General features: G+C 37.4%; 1 protein-coding gene across 1 annotated transcript; it reads right to left on the reverse strand.

Moving 5' to 3' along the window:
* Positions 1-1,626: 1,626 nt before the first annotated feature.
* rb1cc1 (RB1-inducible coiled-coil 1) lies at positions 1,627-19,133 on the reverse strand. Its single transcript, XM_063461359.1, has 23 exons — positions 18,793-19,133; positions 17,517-17,649; positions 17,301-17,427; positions 17,048-17,218; positions 16,673-16,875; positions 15,814-16,228; positions 15,544-15,714; positions 15,278-15,462; positions 14,249-14,435; positions 13,114-13,195; positions 12,957-13,021; positions 12,739-12,842; positions 11,534-11,660; positions 9,359-11,289; positions 8,728-8,914; positions 5,968-6,076; positions 5,524-5,818; positions 4,100-4,148; positions 3,956-4,003; positions 3,472-3,530; positions 3,128-3,255; positions 2,752-2,822; positions 1,627-2,515 (listed from the first exon to the last, which is right to left on the reverse strand). Exons 2-23 carry the CDS (start codon positions 17,585-17,587, stop codon positions 2,438-2,440), a joined length of 4,863 nt encoding a protein of 1,620 aa, XP_063317429.1. The 5' UTR covers positions 17,588-17,649; positions 18,793-19,133; the 3' UTR covers positions 1,627-2,437.
* Between the last annotated feature and the right edge of the window lie 290 nt (positions 19,134-19,423).

Consider the following 19,423-nt stretch of genomic DNA (forward strand, 5'->3'; position numbering starts at 1 on the left):
TTACACAATTACCTGAGTATATTTGTAATGAATCTACCGAGTGCTTCAGCATATTAACAAGTTTATTACTTTTTGACTTTTTCATGCTAGTTATAAATGAAATACAATTTCAGTCTGTGCATGAAAAGCTATAGTCTGTCCCTAATGTTTTGCAAGGGGACTGTTTTCCTAGTGTTTTTTACAATGTTCCGTATACAGTAACCTAGTTTCAGTGTTTACTAACAAAGATGTGAAGGAAATATCAAGTCTTGCAATTTTATTTTTCTTAAATAACCAAGTGCAAGTTGGAAGAAAATTTTTTCTCAGTGTTATACCTCTCGATTAAAATTGGTTTTTAAAGTGTAACTGTCCTAACTGCAGAAGGAACTACCTGATTAACTCAGACTACAGTAATTTTTATTTAAAGCCTTTTATTATGAAATCAGATTTTCATATTTAATCAAATTAAATTTAAATGACCTGGTTGATCATATATATATATATATATATATATATATATATATATATACATATATATATATATATATATATATATATATATATATATATATATATATACATATATATATATATATATATATATATATATATATATATACATATGTGTGTGTGTATAGATATATGTATATATGTATATAGATGTAGTCTACATAATTTATGCTAATTGTCATTTTCATTAAAGCTCATTATGTATGTGTGTGCGTGTTAATGGATAAAATTAAACTAAATACAGACACTACACTATGACTTACTAAGCATGCAGCCAAATTTCAGATTCATTACTAAAGATAAGAACTCAAAAATGTTACGAAAAAAAGTCTTGAGACTAGACTAGCTTGAGACTACACATGGCAGTGTTAAATCCCATTCAGCCTGATGAGAGTGACTCCCAGCAGCACTGAGCTCAGTGGGGGGTTGTAAACATTTACACTAAGAGCCTGTCCAGTGCACATGGTTGGTGCTTGCCAGGCACCTCGGTATCGAATGTTGTGTTGCATATTTTGTCATTCAGGCCTGTCCCGAAATTGTAGGAATCACACCATCAATTTATGAAGGAGCCATCCAAATGTGACAACAGGCTTATGCTAAATGGAGAAAATAGAGCTAAACATTGTTAAAACACCCCTAGACCCACATGGTAGAGAGTGCTCGGCGGAGAGCTGCTATGCTCCCCGCTGTGAACTGGGAAAGTGATGTTGGTGGGCTTCCTTCTCCATGAGGGCCGCATCGTTCTTGGGCCCCGATTTGAAGCCTTTTTGAAGTCTGTTTCCTGCAGCACCGTGCCAACATTAATGTTTCCACAAAAGCAAAAATGCTAAATCAAATGAATACACTATACTATGCTATTCCACATTGACTCCTGAATTTCCCCCAGGAAAATTTTAAAAATCATCATTATAGGTGCCATTTACTATATATGCCTTAAAAGCTTCTGCTGTTTTTGTTTTATACAAAATGGTTAGAATGACGTGTCAGTGAAAAATAATAATTGTCGGCTTTCTCCCCTCCAATGAAACGTAAAATATCTCGCCTGTAATATTAATGTGCACATAAGTATTTGTTACATTTCTGCATCAGAGGAAAGAATGAAAAGGAAAGAAAAAAACTATTGAATCCATTTGGGATCAGTCCTTTATTGTTTCAAAACTCTAGCTTTTACAATACAGTAATTTATTGTTACATGTGATTTGATGGGTAATATACAATGTCTCCCGATAATGAAACACAGTCACAAAGTATTCCTTTCTACATATCAATATTCTATGATAGTGAGAAGTTTGTGCTGATATATTTACTTAGTTCTGACAGCTCAATTAACTTCCCTTTTCAAATCAACAAAAGCATTGTTTTGAAAGTGCATTTCAAGGATTGCAAAGACGACTGTTTCCATTAGTCAGTCATAATGTACATTTCAGTATTGACACAGGGCCATACTGTTTTGTGAGTAACAAACAGCATTAACTACATTTCCAACTACAACATTTATCTGGATAAGTAAATCAAAGAAAATATATCAATATGCATGCCATGAACATTCCTCCATAAACATTTATAATAAATGTATATTTTTCATTTAATTATGCTGATAATGACAGTATTTTCCACAAAAGGACAAATGCTGATAATGAGAACTAATATTGAACATCCAAATTTCGTTTAATTTTACATACAGGTCAGATGGCATTATGCCACAGTGTATAGGGCATTGCCCTAATAAGGTTAATAGCATTTGGTCCACAATAACAAATCTGGGTTTAAACGAACAAAAAAAGTGATAGCAGGTGGGATTTTAAAATAAAATGCAAAACAATATGATGGCGATCTTAATTCTTTCCATTTTTAAGGTCTTTCGATTTTCAAGTTATGAGTTATGATGTGATGTTTCTGTTCAAAAATTAAACTATATAAATATACATTTTAGCTCATTACTTGGCTATTATACTTTTCTATTCCATGGAACAGCTTTCACTCTGTAGAACTTGGTTCCTAAAGGAACTTTGAATCTGTTCTGGGCCTGAAAAAGGAGAGGAAAAGAAGGAGAGAGAGATCATTACAAGAAACAAGGAAGGTTCAAACTTTGTACTTAATTGTAAGAACATTACTGACATGACTTTAAAAAAATCCAACTCTGATTTAAAAAAAAAATATTAAAAAAAAGACACTTATAGGCCTACAGCTGAAACTGTAAGTAAAACAGGGTTAAATATTAATCGAATATGTAAACTAAAAGAATTTTTAGTACTTAAGTACCTTTTTTGCCTGGCAATACTCTTTCTCCATCACCTTTCCAAGCACCCACGGCCGTCTTGAGGTCCCTGATGCTAAACAAGAAAACAAATCGCATCGTTAAATAAACTTAAGAAAATGTTCACCAATTCTTCTATGTGTAAAATAAAGCCAACAAGCATCAGTAGCAAGAACAAAGATTAAACTACATTTTATTTTAGCACCCATGTACACACAGCACACAAAGCTCTCATGTTTGATTACTATATATATATATATATATATATGTAAAATCAGAAAACAATCAGTTGTGCCTTTTTATTTTATTATTAAAAAAGAAATGTGTAAAATAAATTTCAATGATACAACGCTAAACTCAAAAGGGTTTGATGAAGCTGACCTGGTTTGAGGTCCAGTGCAGTAAGAGACTCAGAATGGAGGAAGTAGAGGGTGGGACCAACTGTGAAGAGCACGTAGTTGTCATGCCTTTCATCCAAGATGATTAGAACCAAATCGCCTACCTGGAAACTGAAACATTAAAAAAAGACCAATAAAGAGACCAAATGATGATGAAACCGAATTGCAAAATGAAAACACAAAAGAAAATACATTAACGGTAATCATATGTGTATAATTATACCTACATACATAATAATGCACATAATAATGACAGAAAAAACTCACACACATCAGCAAAGACATGTTAAGGCCCTGTGTGTGGTTTTTTTTTTTAAATTCACTTACTCTCTAATGGCGATTTTGTCTGAATGCCGTGATGACACAGACGACATGCTCTGAGACATCTACATAGAAGAGAAGGGCAACATTATTCATGTTATCAAAGCAGAATTAATAATATTAACAAGAACTGACTTCCACTGGGGATTATTAAATCATTTGTCTGTGACATAGGCTTTGAACTCTTATACTTTTACCACCTGACAGAATTATATCATAATCTAAACTATACCATTCTTCGAGTTACACAATATCAGTATTGACTAAATCTTTTCACACCAGAAAAGTACATTTTTGACATTTGCATTAGTATACACGTTTGTGCTTCACTAAAATTCACCCCCTTGTACATTTCAATGATCCTCTTCCTAAAGACTCATTTTTATTCACTGAGCTCGCTGGCCTCCTGGGTCAGGATTTTACTCTTTGATGCTAGTGCCACCTGGTGGAGAAATTGTTTCATAGCTTATAATGAAAATGATAAACTGACCAGTCTTTGACTGAGACGCTTGTTTTCTTCTTCCTTCATGTGCAAAGTCTGCAACATATAGTAAATGAATTAGTCAGACATGCCTACACAAACAAACTTTTATCCAGTCAGAATCAATGATAAAGATGCAGCATGTCTAATTACCCTCTCAAGTAAGATTATCCGCTGTTTCTCCTCTGACATCATAGTATCACTACAAAAAAAAAAACAACAAAAATTAACAAGATGCAGTATACAAAAGGTAAAACTAAATAAATAAATCATAACATTTTTTGACTTGTGACCACTTGGCGCTTCTTAATACTAAGAATTTTAAAAATTATTTATTTATTTTAACTTACACTCTCGGTTCCTAGCCTCCCTTCCTTGGACTGTCAAATGTCTCTTCTGTTCGTCCATTTTTGGCTAGTTTATACAGTTGGCTCTCGAAACACAACACCAAAGTCTGTTTCTCTGGCTCGCAATCAATTTGATGGCATCTAAACAAAACTCACTGTCTATGAAGGAAACCTTTTTAGGTTTCATTATGGATTTGTTTGAGATTAACATGTTGGCGCAAAAAAATCCACGTACTGCAGCACTGTGAATGCACAGAAATGAACACACTCAGATTCTCGTTGTTTCCTTGTCCAACTTAAACTGTAACTAAAATCTTAATCCAAGGTGCAGTCAAAGAGATCCCACTACCCAACCTATAAAAAGGCAAGTTCAAGTTCCATTACGGTCCTTTTGTGAAGCTCTACATTGTTCCCTGCCCTCTTGCACCTGTAGGGATTGTTCATTGTAGGAGCTGCTCTGATCAACTGCACCTGACAATATGGGATGATTTTACTGTGTACATTCTTGTGAATACTGTCATTCCCCTGACTTTATGGACTTTTTTGAGTTTAGATGGTGCAGATTCATCTGCACTGACTGTCGTTTGAGCCCCGGTTCTCATTAATAGTAATGAGCCTTGTGAGGTTTGGCCAGTTTGATGCAGACGTTACTGTCTGCTTTCAAAGTAAATGTGAGCTCAATGAGGAAATAAAAAATGCACACATAAAAGTGGTCAGAACGGCCATCCAGGGAGCAATCTCAGTGAAGCAGGAGCTGCAAGCTATGCATCACTACGCCAGGAGATGACCTTGAAGGGGATATACTGTTAAAATTTTAACCAGTGATGGTTTATCCAAACTTTTGGACTTACATTACATTGTGCATCACAGATTCCACAAAAACTATTATGTATAGAATAACCAAAATTCTGTGCATTCCTTTTACATGGACCTCTCTTTAAACTGTGGCTACAAGGATCACGCACAGGTGAGCAGGTTTCTTACATATTTTGCAAATGTTGTTTGAAATATAAAGTGTGGAGTAAGGATAAACACATTGTCCAAATGCAGCCCACATAGGTGTTAACCAGGTGAGGTTACGATAGGATAACCGGTTAGGAAACCCGTCTAAGCACCATGTATGCTGCTCTGATTTTTCTTTCCCCATGAACAGTAATAGTGTCGGGCACATAATCACGTGGACGTATTTCAGACTCTAAACACAATGTTTATTTTAGAGTAGATGCTTACTGGACGGTCACCATGCTGGCTTCCACTGCTGAATCAACATGTTCGTCATCTCGAATGGCTGCCACAGAGGCCAATCTGTCAGTTTCAGTGAGGGGCTCAGAAGAACAAGCCCCAGCAATGGGCAGAGCTCTAGCTGCTGCTGCCCCGGCTTCTGAGGCATCTTGAGCTGAGGGGTTAGGGTTGAAGAAGGCAGAGGACACCAGTGAAGTGCTGCGCAAACGGTTGAGCTCCTCTTCCAAATGTTTCTTTTCCTGCATCACACTAGCCCGGTCCTCAGACAGTTTCTCTATCAGAGCTGGAATAAAAGTATAAATAAAAACCACTATTATGGCAGTGAGAACAAGCGAACAGGACAAGTAATGAATATTCATGAGGTGCTACCATGATGTCTCATTTCCAAAACTGTAAGAAAAACAGTGTTCAATGTAGACAGTACACACTCACCTTTATCTTTCTCCTGCTGCTGGGTAACTTTATGCAACTTCTCCGTGAGATCACTGATGATCTGCTCCTTTTTCATCTTCTCTCGTGTTAGAACTGTGTTGAAATTTGTCTGGATAAAAAGATTAATAATTATTATTAACATTTTAAAAAATTTTAACAAGCTTGACAACCATTTTAGTAAGAACAGAGCATTTATATCAAAGCACAAATTATTTCATTTTTAATTGCCAATTTCTGAGGACACAGATCAGCATGCAGCCATGGGAGTTACAGTTGTTTTGTTAGCTTTTACTCCTAGTATTTTGATATTTTTGTATCGTACATCCATGTATTACACCAGACAATAAATAACAAAAGAAATCAAACTGTATGTGCTCCTAACAATTCTGTTTGTTGCAAGTCTTATCAGGTTCAACTACAAAGGGAGGTGTAGCAAAGTGAGGTGAGATGTCCTCAATTTTTTTTTTCGTTAACAGTAAATGAAATAATACAAAATCTATAACACGGTAAAATAAATGTCTGTCCACATATGAAGCGATCTGCTCATCGTCCATAGCACTGTAGCTAGTTGGTCCCTAGAGGAAAATCCAGACTCTGGTTCCCTGGGTGATCCTGAAAAATATTTTATGACCTGTAATATGTAAACAGTGTCATTCATCCAGTTGCCAATTTATTAGTCATCCCTACTTTTACTTAGGAAGGTGGGGAAAAAAAGACACAGAAAACTAAAGGTAGGTTTTATAAAATGGATGAGATCTGACCCTTAAGTACTGAATACTCAGTACTCAAGGGTTGTAAGGTCAACACTGAAACTTTTGATGGCATGTTGAAGGCTTTTGTCTATAGGGAGGATGAACTGTATTTAAAATATTTCACACTACCATAACGCTATACTGACAAGCACTTTTTCTACTGGTAATATTTCTCCATGGCAGCCTGCCATGCTAAAATCTTTGCTGCCAAACAAGAAGCGTTGTGCATATATAAAGAAATTGGGTCACTGTGCATTGCTTGTAGCTGACAGCTGGACACTATAGTGGACATTTTAGGCTAAGGTTCACTGGTAACCCTCTTATACATCCCCCGCACTGTCATGTCAGTCAATGGTATCTCTTTGCTCCCACTGTTTGCAGCAATAATTGCTCTCCTCAAAACTGACAGTAGTTTAAATAGGTATCCACCCCTCTTTGCACAGCTAAAGGTTATTTAGCCTGTCAGTGCTGCAAGTCTCTGGTAATCAAATTGCCGCTAGTTTCTTCCTGTGTGTATGCTGCTTTCAGCTGAGTTAGTTTAGGTCTTATCCCCTTCACAAACAGCTTTTTCCATTTACAACACACTTTATGACTGACTAAATGAAGATGGCCTGCTAATTGCATTCACTCTCCTATGGCCAAGGAAAAATGCTAGTGCTACTACTACTATTCCCATTCATCGACATACACAGAGTCTATGAACAGTTTTGCAGATCGTTTTCTACATGTTATAGCTGTTTGCTGTCACCTGGGGGCAGTGTTACAAACAAGCGGTCTGTGGGCTACTCTTGGTAATGCTCTTGTTGGTCTTCAGCCAACTATCTGGTCTTTAAGTGATGACGTATGAACCCTGCTTCCAGGTCCAAACTACTCTGCGTTTATTAAGGCTGTTGCGTTTTTAACATGTTTTAATTCCTTGTATCTTGTTCTATTTAATCTGGACAAGCCCCTAAAAAAGGGCAGTGATCACTGTCGGCCTCTCTCTCAGGTTTTATTACCACTATTCATTTTAACGCTCAGTTTTTAAAACCATACGATGTAACTACTGCCCAGCCCATGCAGCAGTGTATTATTGACTAACCTCATATTGTGGATGGATTATCTCAGTTGTTCTCCTGACAGCATCCTGCCATGCAATCACATTTGTCCCTAACCATTGCGTTAATTTTTATCGACTGGAAAAAAGTTAGCATTCATCCTCCGGATTCACTGTGTTTATATTATGCTAACATAGCTGTGTTGCTAGCGTTCACATAGCACATCATTATATACAAGCTAGTTCAACTTCAGTAACACTACAAACGTCACTGCTGTTTAGTTTTCTGTCTTCATTTATGTCAGAAGTGATAGCAGAGCTGTACATCTTAATTTGTTTCAGAAATCTCTCAGTCAGAACCTGGTATATTATATTTAGATGGAAACTAGCGAGCTAACTGCCTGCTAAATTCTAACTCCGTTAAATTCTGTTTTCATGGATGCCTGGATGTTAAACTTAATTGTTACACCTGGTAGAGCAGCCACACCAATCATTTTATTACAGATTAAATAATTTAGACAGTTTTTCATCTCTTAGTGATGCCGCAGTGTTTGTTTGACTTTCATCACTGAAGAGTTTGGACCCAGAAACGCCTAATAACGTCAGACTTAAAGACCGCATAGAGAGGAGCAAAGTTAGAAAATACAAGAGAGCTGAATTGTGTTACATAAATTCTACTGTGTCCACTGCAGTGACTGTCTGTGCATGATGATCTTTGATGGGGAGTTTTTCCCCACAGTTCCCCCGTTTATTATGAACTCCGCTGTTGCTCTCTTTTCTGTTCCAGCTTGCTTTTCAACCAGCAGGCATTCAACCTATGCACAGCATCATCCACGTTCAGTCACATGCGGTTGGGTTTTTGGAAGACTGCACACAAGTATGTTAGCATAGGTCCGCACTCCCCCCCCCCGTGTAGACAAATATCAACAAAAGCAGAACCCTAAAATAAGCTTAACGAGAGCAAATACAAACCTGCTGCTCTGCAATAAGTGATGTTTTGATGTTCTGTATCTCCTCATTCTTCTTTTTCTCCATGAGCTCCATCTGTGCCTGCAGAGAGGCCCTTTCCTGTTGCAGACGCTCTTGTAGCGCTGAGTCTAGAGACAGAGGTGCTCCAGCATCTGCACGTCCGTCAGCATGCAGGGACAACCCTTCATCACTGAAAGGCACATAGCAAACAAAGTTATCAACTTAAACTACTTAAAACTAACCATGAAAAACACTTTAACTGAAATAAATATAGATAATAGAAATCCAGAGGCTACGATGTCTGGCCTCAATATTACACTTTATTACTGTACTTTTCCAAACTTATTACATCTTAAATTCTGAAAAAATGACCCATGTAATAATAATAATAATAATAATGATAACATTAACATTAAAATTAATACTAAAAGGAATGTTAAACTAACCTAAGCACAGGAAACTGTGGAAACTAAACTGAAAACCCAAATTTAAAACTAAAAATTTTTTACAGAAAATGCAAAATACCTAATAATACCTCTAACAAAAACATTAATAAGCCAAGTGATGAACCTGTAACTGTGAAAATAATGTGAAGAAACACGAAGAGCACACTTGTTTTGGATTAAACATTTACCTTTTTGAGGACTGGACCTCATGAAGCTCATTTTCAAGTTGTCTAATCTTGCCTAAGAGTCTCTTCTCCATCTCCTCTTTCTCATGCTCTAAGTCTTTAAAGCCATCTGGTGCTGCAGCCTCAGTGGCCTTTTCTTTCTCTAAATGTTTCTCAAATGCAAGTCTGTCCTGCTCTACTTTTTGCGAAAGCAGGTCATTTTCTTGGTGCAAACTGCTGATAACAGTCCTCAACTCCTGCTCCCGTTCTTGGAAACTATTCAGTTGCTTTTCTTTTTCTTCACAGACAGCAGCCAGTTGCTGATCTAATTCCTCTTTAAGTTTCCGATGCTGCTCAGCGTGGTTCCTCTCAGCCTCCTGGGCTTGCTGCTGCAGGGAAGAGAGCTTGTTGCTCAACAAAATAGTCTCCTCTTCGTGTCTGTCAACAAGCTCTGAGATGCAGTGGTCCTTCTCAATCCTCATGAGAGTCCTGAGCTCTGCTAGGTCCACTTCATACTCTTCATTCTTAAGCTGAAGCTCTTTTTTGACAACTGCCAGTTCTTCACCAAGAACTTTGGTCTCAGCCTGTATTTGGGATTTGACAGCCTCTTCCTGCTGTATCCTGGACTCTTCAAACAAGCGCTTTAACTCTTCTGTCTCTGATTCTTTGAGGGCTAACTCCACCTCTAACTTGCAGCGGAGTTCTGCAAGCTCAGCTATCCGAGCCTCCAAGTCCTTGACCTGACTGTCCTTCTCTTTTATAGCAGTGGCATGGTGATCAGCTGCCTCGCTTAACTTAACACTATTTTCAACAGCAAGATTTTCCAGAGCCTCTTGGTTATCCTTGGTCAGGGTCTCCATTTCTGCCTTGTGTTCATGCTTCATTCTGTCCTCCAACTCTTTTAAATTGTTCTGTGCAACTTCCAGCTCCTGTCGGATCTTCTGCTGACTGCGTTCAATCTCAAAGTGCAGATTCTCAAGCTGAGTGGCCAAAGAGTCTCTTGAGGCTGCAAGCTTCTTATTTTCTTCAGCTTGATCACTGATAATCTGTTCCAGGTTGGTGATCTTATCAGTCTGAATACCATCCGTTTGAATCCATCGCTCTCTCTCATTCTCAAGCTGAGTCAGTTCCTTCTCCTTGCGCTCCATAAGCCCTTCGAGCTCCAGCATTGCACGCTGAACATCTCTAACAATATTCTGGTTTACTTGGTTTTCCTCGGTTAGTGTCTTTACCTCCTTCTCAAAGTCCTGCCGTATAGCCAGAAGCTCACTTTGATGCTGCTCCTTCAACGCTTGTTCATGCGTCTGGCAGATGCTGTCCACAATATTGTGCACCTCTGTGCTCATACTACGCAGAACAAAGCCAAAGTCATGTTGTTCTTTTAATACTAGACCTCGTAAATGACACAGGTCATCCTTTACATTTCTTAAGCTGGAATGGGACTCCTCTGCAGCACTTCGATACCTCTCAATAACTTGCTGAAGAACAGCGATCTTTGAGTTCTCTCTCTCTAGTATTGTGGTATCTTGCATTCGCTTGTTATCAATAGCATTAATGACTGAAGAATACAAAGATTCCACCATCATTTCAGGGCTAGTAGGATCACTGATAGGGTTTGGAGAGGTCAAGTTCTCTTCAATCACAAACTCGTTGACAGCAGACATGAAGTCTGATTCAGGGCTTTCTGCCAGAGAATCTAAATCAAGGGATCCCTGCTGTAGGACTGGATCCATGTTTGGATGGCCAATGGTTTCAAAGTCAAATGTTTGTGCATCAATGCTGTCTGGCGATAAGTCCTCTAGAGGAGCTGGGACAGGAACATGAAGGGGTTGGCAGCTGGGGCCCTGAAGGCTGAGAGAGGAAGGAGTTTTGGGCGACACCGCTGTTGTGGTAGCAGGCATTTCAGACTGAGGAGACAATGTAGTTGATCTGTGGGCACTCTGACTACAAGATGCCTATGGAGAAAAAAAAACCACCCAAGAATAAATAAATATATTCTTCAAGTTGGAGTTTAATCTTAATACGAAAAGAGAAATTATACAGTATTACAAAAAAAGAAAGAAAAAAATTAGAAAATGCTTGACCTAAAGTTACACCTCAGTATTGTTTGCTTTTTGATAGCTGTTCTAAGTTATGTGTTCATTTCAGACTAGGACAGCAAATACATATATGTGTAATATAACCAAGGTAAATCATTACCCTTTGTTCACTTAGCAGGTCAGTAATCGTCTGTGACATCTCGTCCACGCTCTGCGCAGCTTGGACCAGCTGGTGAAGTGTCTCTATGTGGTGATTTAAGGGCTCAAAGTTGCACACTGTGGGAAGCCTGCAGAAAAAGATTTTTTTTTAAACTAAACAAACAAGGACATATTGGTAAAAACTATGTTGTGAATTTCTTCAGTTTAAAAAGACTGCTTAGAAGGTCTTAAATTTGATGCCATTAAGAGATAACGGAACAAATTTAGGCCACTTTTCACACCAAGAATCTGTTCAAGAAAGCAAACTGAGTCTAAAGCTGAATTTTATTTCTTGAACTGATTAACTTAATCAAGGATTAAACAGTTGTTAAGAGTTAGGCTGATCAACTCCAAGTATGTTCCCTTTTAGTTAAGAGAGTACATGGCGAATGAAAAAGAAAAGGCATAATTAACAGAGTCCTGAGACCATGATCACCACAGCAATGGGTAAATAAAGAGCAAAGCCTTAATTCAGTAGAATTAAAACTGTGAACTATGTGATACATGAAACTATGTATCATTACAGTGACAAATGCAACTGACGGCAACTGAAAATAAAAATATAGCTCAAACAATACTTTAGATAGTTTACTTATAGATGATCATATCGGACCTTTACTTTATAGTCTTACCAAGTTATAATGATTCTGGTTATTAGCACTTAATTATAGTCTGACATTTTAAATGAACTTTTTAATATCTAGTTTAAACTGAAATATTTTGCTCTACAGCGTTAGAGAGCCTGCATTTCAAAGTGCAATCTGCATAAAATGTTGTAAGACCACATTCAGACTATATTCAGATTATGATGGAGATTACGTGAATAAAGAACTATAAACAACTCCAACTATGACATACTTGGTCCCCAAGTAAGACCAACCACAAGATGTCCCATGATTTATTTAAGAAACTGAATAATGAATATCTAAAGCTTTTTATATCTTTATTGTGTTATTTATTTAAATAAACCAAAGATAAATGTATTTAAATAAACCAACAAACAGTGCCAGGGAACTGGTTGGACACCAAACAGCTTATTTTGATAACAAACCATAAATTCAGTTATGTTAACTATTGGTAGTTAACGAATAGTTTTTCCATTTTTTCTCAAAAAAACCCATTTAATGATATTTAAAACCACTCTAATGATTCAGGACAGTGACTCACATGAGGAAAGGCTGCACCTCAACAGGACAACAAGATTTCAAGTACTGCAGGTCCTCAAGTGAGATGTCTGGAAGTTCATCATCAAACCTTCTTGGCCTTCGTGTCTATAGCCAATTAAGAACCATGAAAAAATAGACTGTCAAACAGTGTGAAACAACAGTGCTAACAAAGAAAAAGTGATACACACGATAATTCAATCAAACACGATACAAACTTACACAAAATGATGTTGGAGGCCATGAATCAAGTCCTCTAAACAACCGATTTCGGAGAAAAGACTTTCCTAAATAATAAATAAAACAGTAACTGGGTCAAAATTCTGTTCTTACGTGGAATTGGTGTGTTATTTAATCAGAGTTTCTCAAAAACACTTACGAAAGAGTTTCCCAAAGGATTCCCGTTTAAATTTCTCTGCCTCATACAGTTGTTTTCCATCCTTGACAAGTGCATTGGCCCACTGAAAAGATTTAAGAAAAATTAAATTAAGATTATGCAATAAATTAATAATTATGTTTCAAAAACATTTTCACAAGAAGATTACATTCCTTAACATCGTTTTAATGTTATTTAGATTTGAGCATTTAGACATAATATAATGGAAGGCTTGCAGGCACTCTTCAAAAAAAGCCAATATGTACGCAGCTTCTGTCAAAACGAGCAGTTACATTTTTACCCAAAAACTACACCAATCAGAGGAGCCATCTTTCAAGCAATTCCCAAAACACAAAGTGTTAACTTCTATTCTTTCTTGTGACTGTGAAATAATAAAGACCAAAAAAATTAAGCTCAAATGAAGGAAAGTTTCATCAAAGTCATCAAAAATCTGTCTTATTAGTCAAACCTTCTCAGAGCTAAGCACCCTTTTTGCACCTTTACCATAGACAGTACATTGCTTGGACACAAGTCACACACCTTTAGCTGTCATAACATATCACAAATTAGGCATTATTTTCTTTTCTGCTGCTGCCAACACAGCACACCACAAATGGCCAGATGTTTGAAAATTGGACACATCTAGACACTTCATAGCTGATTACAGTAACTTAATTCCCCCTGTTAGCGCAGGCTTCCCAATGGGTGCAGCTTTGTGTTGATAATGTTATTTCTTACACACTTGAAACAGAGCTGAATTCTCACAACAAAACCCCCAAAGACCATCCATCCATTCATTTCCCTCATCTTATTTAATTCAGGATTGGGTCATCAGTCCATTGCAGGGCTAACACACAGTGACAGACCACCATTCACATCTTTATAATTTTGAATAACCAATTAATATAAAAGAGATAACTTTTTAGGAAGTGTAAGTACCCAGATGGAACCCACACAGAATCTTCTTAAAAGAAAACCTTTCTTTAGGCTATATCTGTGGTTTTACGTACTTTATACTATTTTTCATTATATGATTTCATACTGTACATTGTCATTTCTGTAAATCTTATTGAGATGACTGTTTTTTTTTAAATTGCTACATCTGAATGCATGATTAGTTTCTAATAACAGTACTGACCTCTCTGTAGTGGCGCATGAACATTTTTCTCCTGACTACCTCTACGACTGCCAAGCAGTACATCTGGGGCACGGTACTGAGGGCCTCCACCACCCTCACTCTTTCCATTAGCTCGGTTAGAAGTCTGAATAGAGCCTGAAGCTTCTCTGCATCCTGGTCTGCATGAAGCATCACGTAGCAGCACCATCTAAAATTATTCCAATCATTAGAATTTGAAAACATAATTCTCATAATCACATTTTTTAAACATATATTAAATACAGCAAGGTACAATTCATTAAACACAGTCAGGATTAGGGCTGTTCGATATAACGATATATATCGGATGACGATATAAAAACGTCTATCGTTTCATTTTACGCTATCGTTTGTTTAGTGGTGTCACAAAATACACTGTTTATGGCAATATTTTTTCATCGTTTTGATGGTCACTGTAGTGGCTATTTCTTAAAGTTCTCTCTTTCTCTTATATTTAATGTAACCACACTACGGACGGACAAGCGCCTGTTTTTATGCGTTGTCGTTAGCAACAACGACGGTAAAACCATCGCGTGTCTGCTTGTTTATTTTCCACATAAACCTTTCACAATAAAGCTCAAGATCCTGTTGAGACTTTTCAAAATAAACTGAATCACGTGAAAGAGTATGCAGAGTATTTTACAGATAAGAAGCAAAAAAGAGCCGTCAGGTGCTAAAAAAATAAACCTTAGACTCAAACGTTAGAACAGGCTTTTCCCCGCAGCACGCTGTGTAATAAATACTCACAAAGAAAACGTTACAACTTATGTCTAAAAATGTATAGTTTCATACATCGTTAAAACATTCGACTCCAGGTACACGACACCCAGCTGAAAACACTTCACGGAAGTCGAGCTGCCCGAGATTCATAGAATTTACAGAAAATGTTAAATTTTTGTAATTTATGTCGTTATCAGACGATAGATGTCTTATATGAGATTTTGGTCATATCGCACAGCCCCAGTCAGGATCAGTAATTAATATGGAAGAAGAAATGGTTTCCGGTTTTACTTAAGTCTGACTTGAAGGTTGTTTGCTAGCTCTTGTTTGGCAGTGGTGCACTTCTTTTTAATTTCCAGCAGCTTTCTGTGGTTGTTCAGCATGATCATCAGCTGGTTGGTGTGACTCATACACAAATCAGGCAGAACAGATGTATCCTTCAGGTTTTCAGCCCGCTTCTGATTGGCCAAAAATCCCTGGAAGCAAAAACATTTGAGTACAATTCATAACACAACAAAAAGCAGATAAACCATTTAATACTGCTTTTCTTTGCATACCTGAGCAAGTTCTTTCTGTTCATTCACCAACTTCTTGCAGCTTGCAAGCATTTGGTCTAGAGCATACAACCTGTCTTCAAGCCCTTTGATGGATTTCATGTTTTGATTATCTAGCTTGGAAATTGTGTCATGACATTCTGTTAGGAAAGGCTGAATGATCCGCGGGTCAAGCTGAAAGACACAAAATCAAAGTCAAACCTCTTATTCCAATTTAACACAGCACATTTAAAAATCTACCTAGACCTTTTTAAAAATAGATCAATGACTTACCCTATTGATGGAGTCGAAACATTTCCTTACAACCGATTCCACATCATTGGGCCTGTCCTGGACGTTGATCCAATCTAATAATGTAACATTGAACACGGACGGGTTGGTGAGCTCTGGTGTGTCATCATCTAATAGTGCAGCTCTCAGGCCACCACTGTCAGTCATTTCATTTGATTCCTGGTCCTCAGCTGGCTCACAAGTGGCTGTCCCTGAAGCGGAGAAGGATGCTGATGACTTGGAGGGCATCTGTGCTTCAGTTGTGCAGAGCACAGAGTCAGTCGATTTTTCTTCTTCCGTCTCATCTGAATCCTTTTCAGGGGTTGAGCTGGACTTCTCCATGCTCTCTCTGTAACTCTGACGTGTTAAACATTCCAGCAGAGGTATCTTGGCCATTACTGAAACTGCTGTCCCTAACCTGCAATTATAACAAAAGGTGAGTTGAGACTTGCCTTGATGCATGCTCAATCATCCAGGTAAGTAAATCCCAAAAGGTTGATTCTAGTTTCAGTCATTGTGCAAATGTACTGTTTATAAGGTTGGAGAAACCTGCAGTCAGCTGAGCCTGAAGAAGGCACTTGTATGAGTGACGAAACATTTCTCCGACTGAAAACACTACATCCAGATGAACAGAATCAACCTTGTTGTGAGTTGAGACTTGTTCAATTTCTTTACTACTATTTTATTTGTTTTTAAAAAATAACATTATAACTACATTATTTAAAATGGTTCCTCTAGCATATTCTCTGTAGACTTATTTACCAATAAAAACACAATATTTTGCATTTTAGGTTTAAACTTATTGAAAAAGATCAGCAAAGCAACACTTACTTACATTACACAGTTACACAGTAATACTTACTTTGTAAGTTTCACTTTGATTTCCTCCAGATCATGCTGATAATTTGTATAAGCTGTGTTGAATTTTATAAGCAACTTCTGATAAGATAGAGTGCAGTCATCCAGATTCGCCATTATAGCAGCCCAGCCTTGGTGTTGAAGGTGTTCATCATGAACCAAACGTTCACAGAAAGAGCAAAGTTTGTTGGCAACTTCAAACATTTCCTGGAGGGATTAACAAATATTTAAGTCAACATTAGAACATTTTCAGAGTATTCTACAGATGATTGATTAGTTATTATTTCTTGTAAAGAAATTCAGTTGAAAAACATTTCATGGCAAATACATTCAAAAACTTTTTTCAGGCCAAGGTTTAAAAAAATATGTTGTTAACTACCAGAGCAAGTTGTGTTCGAGAGGCAACAGTGTGAAAGACAGCTGGCATCAAAAGAGACTCCTCCACCTTGACCTGAATCTCACTCTCAATTGAGAAGGTGGTTTTGGGGATCGTTGGATCCCGGTCAGACAAGATCATCTCTTTGTTGAACAGGAATATAGGGTTGGTTTCCTAAAGATAAAAACAACAGTGTTTAGAGCATTATATATATTCAAGGAAATAAAATCAACACCTAACAAACTGGAAAACTCACAGTGCCAGCACTGTAGCTGCAGACCCGTCTCTCTGCAGCCATACATTCTCCTCCATTAACAACAAGGACTTGATGTGGAATTGCAATTTTATATTTGGCTTGGATGGCATGTTTGAGCTCCTGTACACTGAGAAAAGGGAAAACACTTTTTAGGTCACACTAAGCAAGGCGTACTGACCACTGTTTCAGATTAATATTACAATGCCAGCTTCTTACGTTTGGACAGCAAGGTCAGTATCAAATGTCAGTGTGCTGCCATTGTTGACCTGGAACACATACAACTTCATGTTTGATCTCCCAGAGTTCTTCCCTCTTGCCTGTCTTGTTCATTTAGTCACTCACCACAACCCTGCAAAATTACACAATAACACAAAAAATGTAGTTGAGAACAGACAATAAAAACATCCCTGAAATCATTAAATTGAATTATATATTCCTCTTGATTGTATTTATTTCTCCTGTTTATTAATTATTCCTGCTGTCTTACCATTAATATTTTATTCCTGCAAAGTTGGTGTGGAGCACCCATAATTTTGTTGTGCATGTACTATGACAACAAAGGGCTATTCTATTCTGAAGACAAGTAATGGTGCCATTTATTTAGAGCACAAAACTACTTGATTAATATTTATATTATACTGATATTATACTGTTACACCGCATGTTATAAGTAGTTATAACAATATACTTTACAGAGTCTATAGAGTGTGCTTATGCAGTATAGTCATTTAAATTCACTCAACAACAAAAAAGCAATATAACTACATTTTACTTTTCCAAAGACAGCCCGTGCATTGTTTCCTACCGAATAATTAGCCTGGTAGCTGAGTCACTACACGGTAGGCTGGGCTATTGGCTAGTTGTTTGGTAACCAGATAGTGACCCAACATATTATTCTAACCAAAGACACAATCTGTCTTTTGAAACTACCTGAAGTAGTAGATTCTTCACACGGGTTTGCGTTTATTCTGATATTAATAATGCAAAATGGGCTGCAATAATTAAAGTTGAAGATAGAACAAAATAGTTAGCGCTATGTTAGCCGTTACAACAATAAACAACTTAAAAGCCACACTGCTTTCAGAATTGCTTGTCTGTTAATTGTCTTTAACAACGTTAACGGTTTGTATATCTGCGGGGCCTCCAATCCTTTAGGGATACTCCGGTACCGGGGTTCATGTTTGCCATTTTTATGTCTACTGAAAACACTGAACCGCTGTTAATAACCTCCAGGCCTCCAGTCTGTCATCATAAACACCGAAGAAGTGGTCACCAACAGCTGCTAGCAGGCTAGCTAGTCAATAATAACCCGTTGACTAACTGGCTATTAGCTAAAACGAGCTAGCGCAGGATAGTCAACACTAACGTCGATAAATTTGACAAATTTAGAACCATAAACCAGAGGAATTACAATCATTAGTTTGGATTTATAATTGTATGTGAATGAGATACCATGTTGGATTTTTAAAATAAACGATGTCTTTAGTCTTACCTCACTTTGCTCATCTCCCTCTTCTCGCTCTTGGCTTCGCCTTGGCGAGCTGGCTAGCTAAAAAGCTAGCACTCTAGCTAGCTAGCTAACCCGTTTTGGATTGGCATACATAGAGCTAGCTTAGCAAGCCCCTCAGCTAACGTTGGGTATACTAAACCAGGGTAGAATAACTGACAGTCATAATTAGTTGCACAAAGTAAGCATGCTTCAGTATAATAAAGTTCTAATTTGGCAAACTCCAGCCGTAATGGTGTAGCACACGGACTAAACCACTAGTTGTTTATCTCAGGTGGCTACCTACGCTAACACCCTCTCTAGTAGCTGTGCTTGTTTTGTTGTTGTCATCTGCGGATGGGAAGTCCGCGAATGACTCGTTCATCCGTTCCGACTCAAAGCATTCAGCGTTCAGTCACAAGTCGAGTAACTGCAGTGTTTCAGACTGAAGACTGACTCTTTTTAAAAATTAATTAATAATAATAATTTTTATTATTATTATCTTTGACAAATTTATACTAAAACTGAACATTTTTTATCACCACAGTAGTATTTTCAGCGCAAAGATAACATTTTTCTTAAAGTAACTTATTCACTGGCCTTATCACAGTACTTCTTGTGTATTTTTTTCTATAAT

This window comes from Pelmatolapia mariae, linkage group LG18 (genome assembly GCF_036321145.2).
Source record: "Pelmatolapia mariae isolate MD_Pm_ZW linkage group LG18, Pm_UMD_F_2, whole genome shotgun sequence".
NCBI classification, from domain to species: domain Eukaryota; kingdom Metazoa; phylum Chordata; class Actinopteri; order Cichliformes; family Cichlidae; genus Pelmatolapia; species Pelmatolapia mariae.

Bases quoted from the DNA above. Each gene is read 5' to 3' on its own strand.
- rb1cc1 (XM_063461359.1), bottom strand. From the start codon at position 17,587: ATGAAGTTGTATGTGTTCCAGGTCAACAATGGCAGCACACTGACATTT. The intron at 12,843-12,956 runs GTAAGTTTGTAT...AATTGGCTATAG, and splicing joins GGCCTCCAACATCATTTTGT to ACACGAAGGCCAAGAAGGTT. The intron at 3,256-3,471 runs GTAAGTGAATTT...TTAATGTTTCAG, and splicing joins GACAAAATCGCCATTAGAGA to TTTCCAGGTAGGCGATTTGG.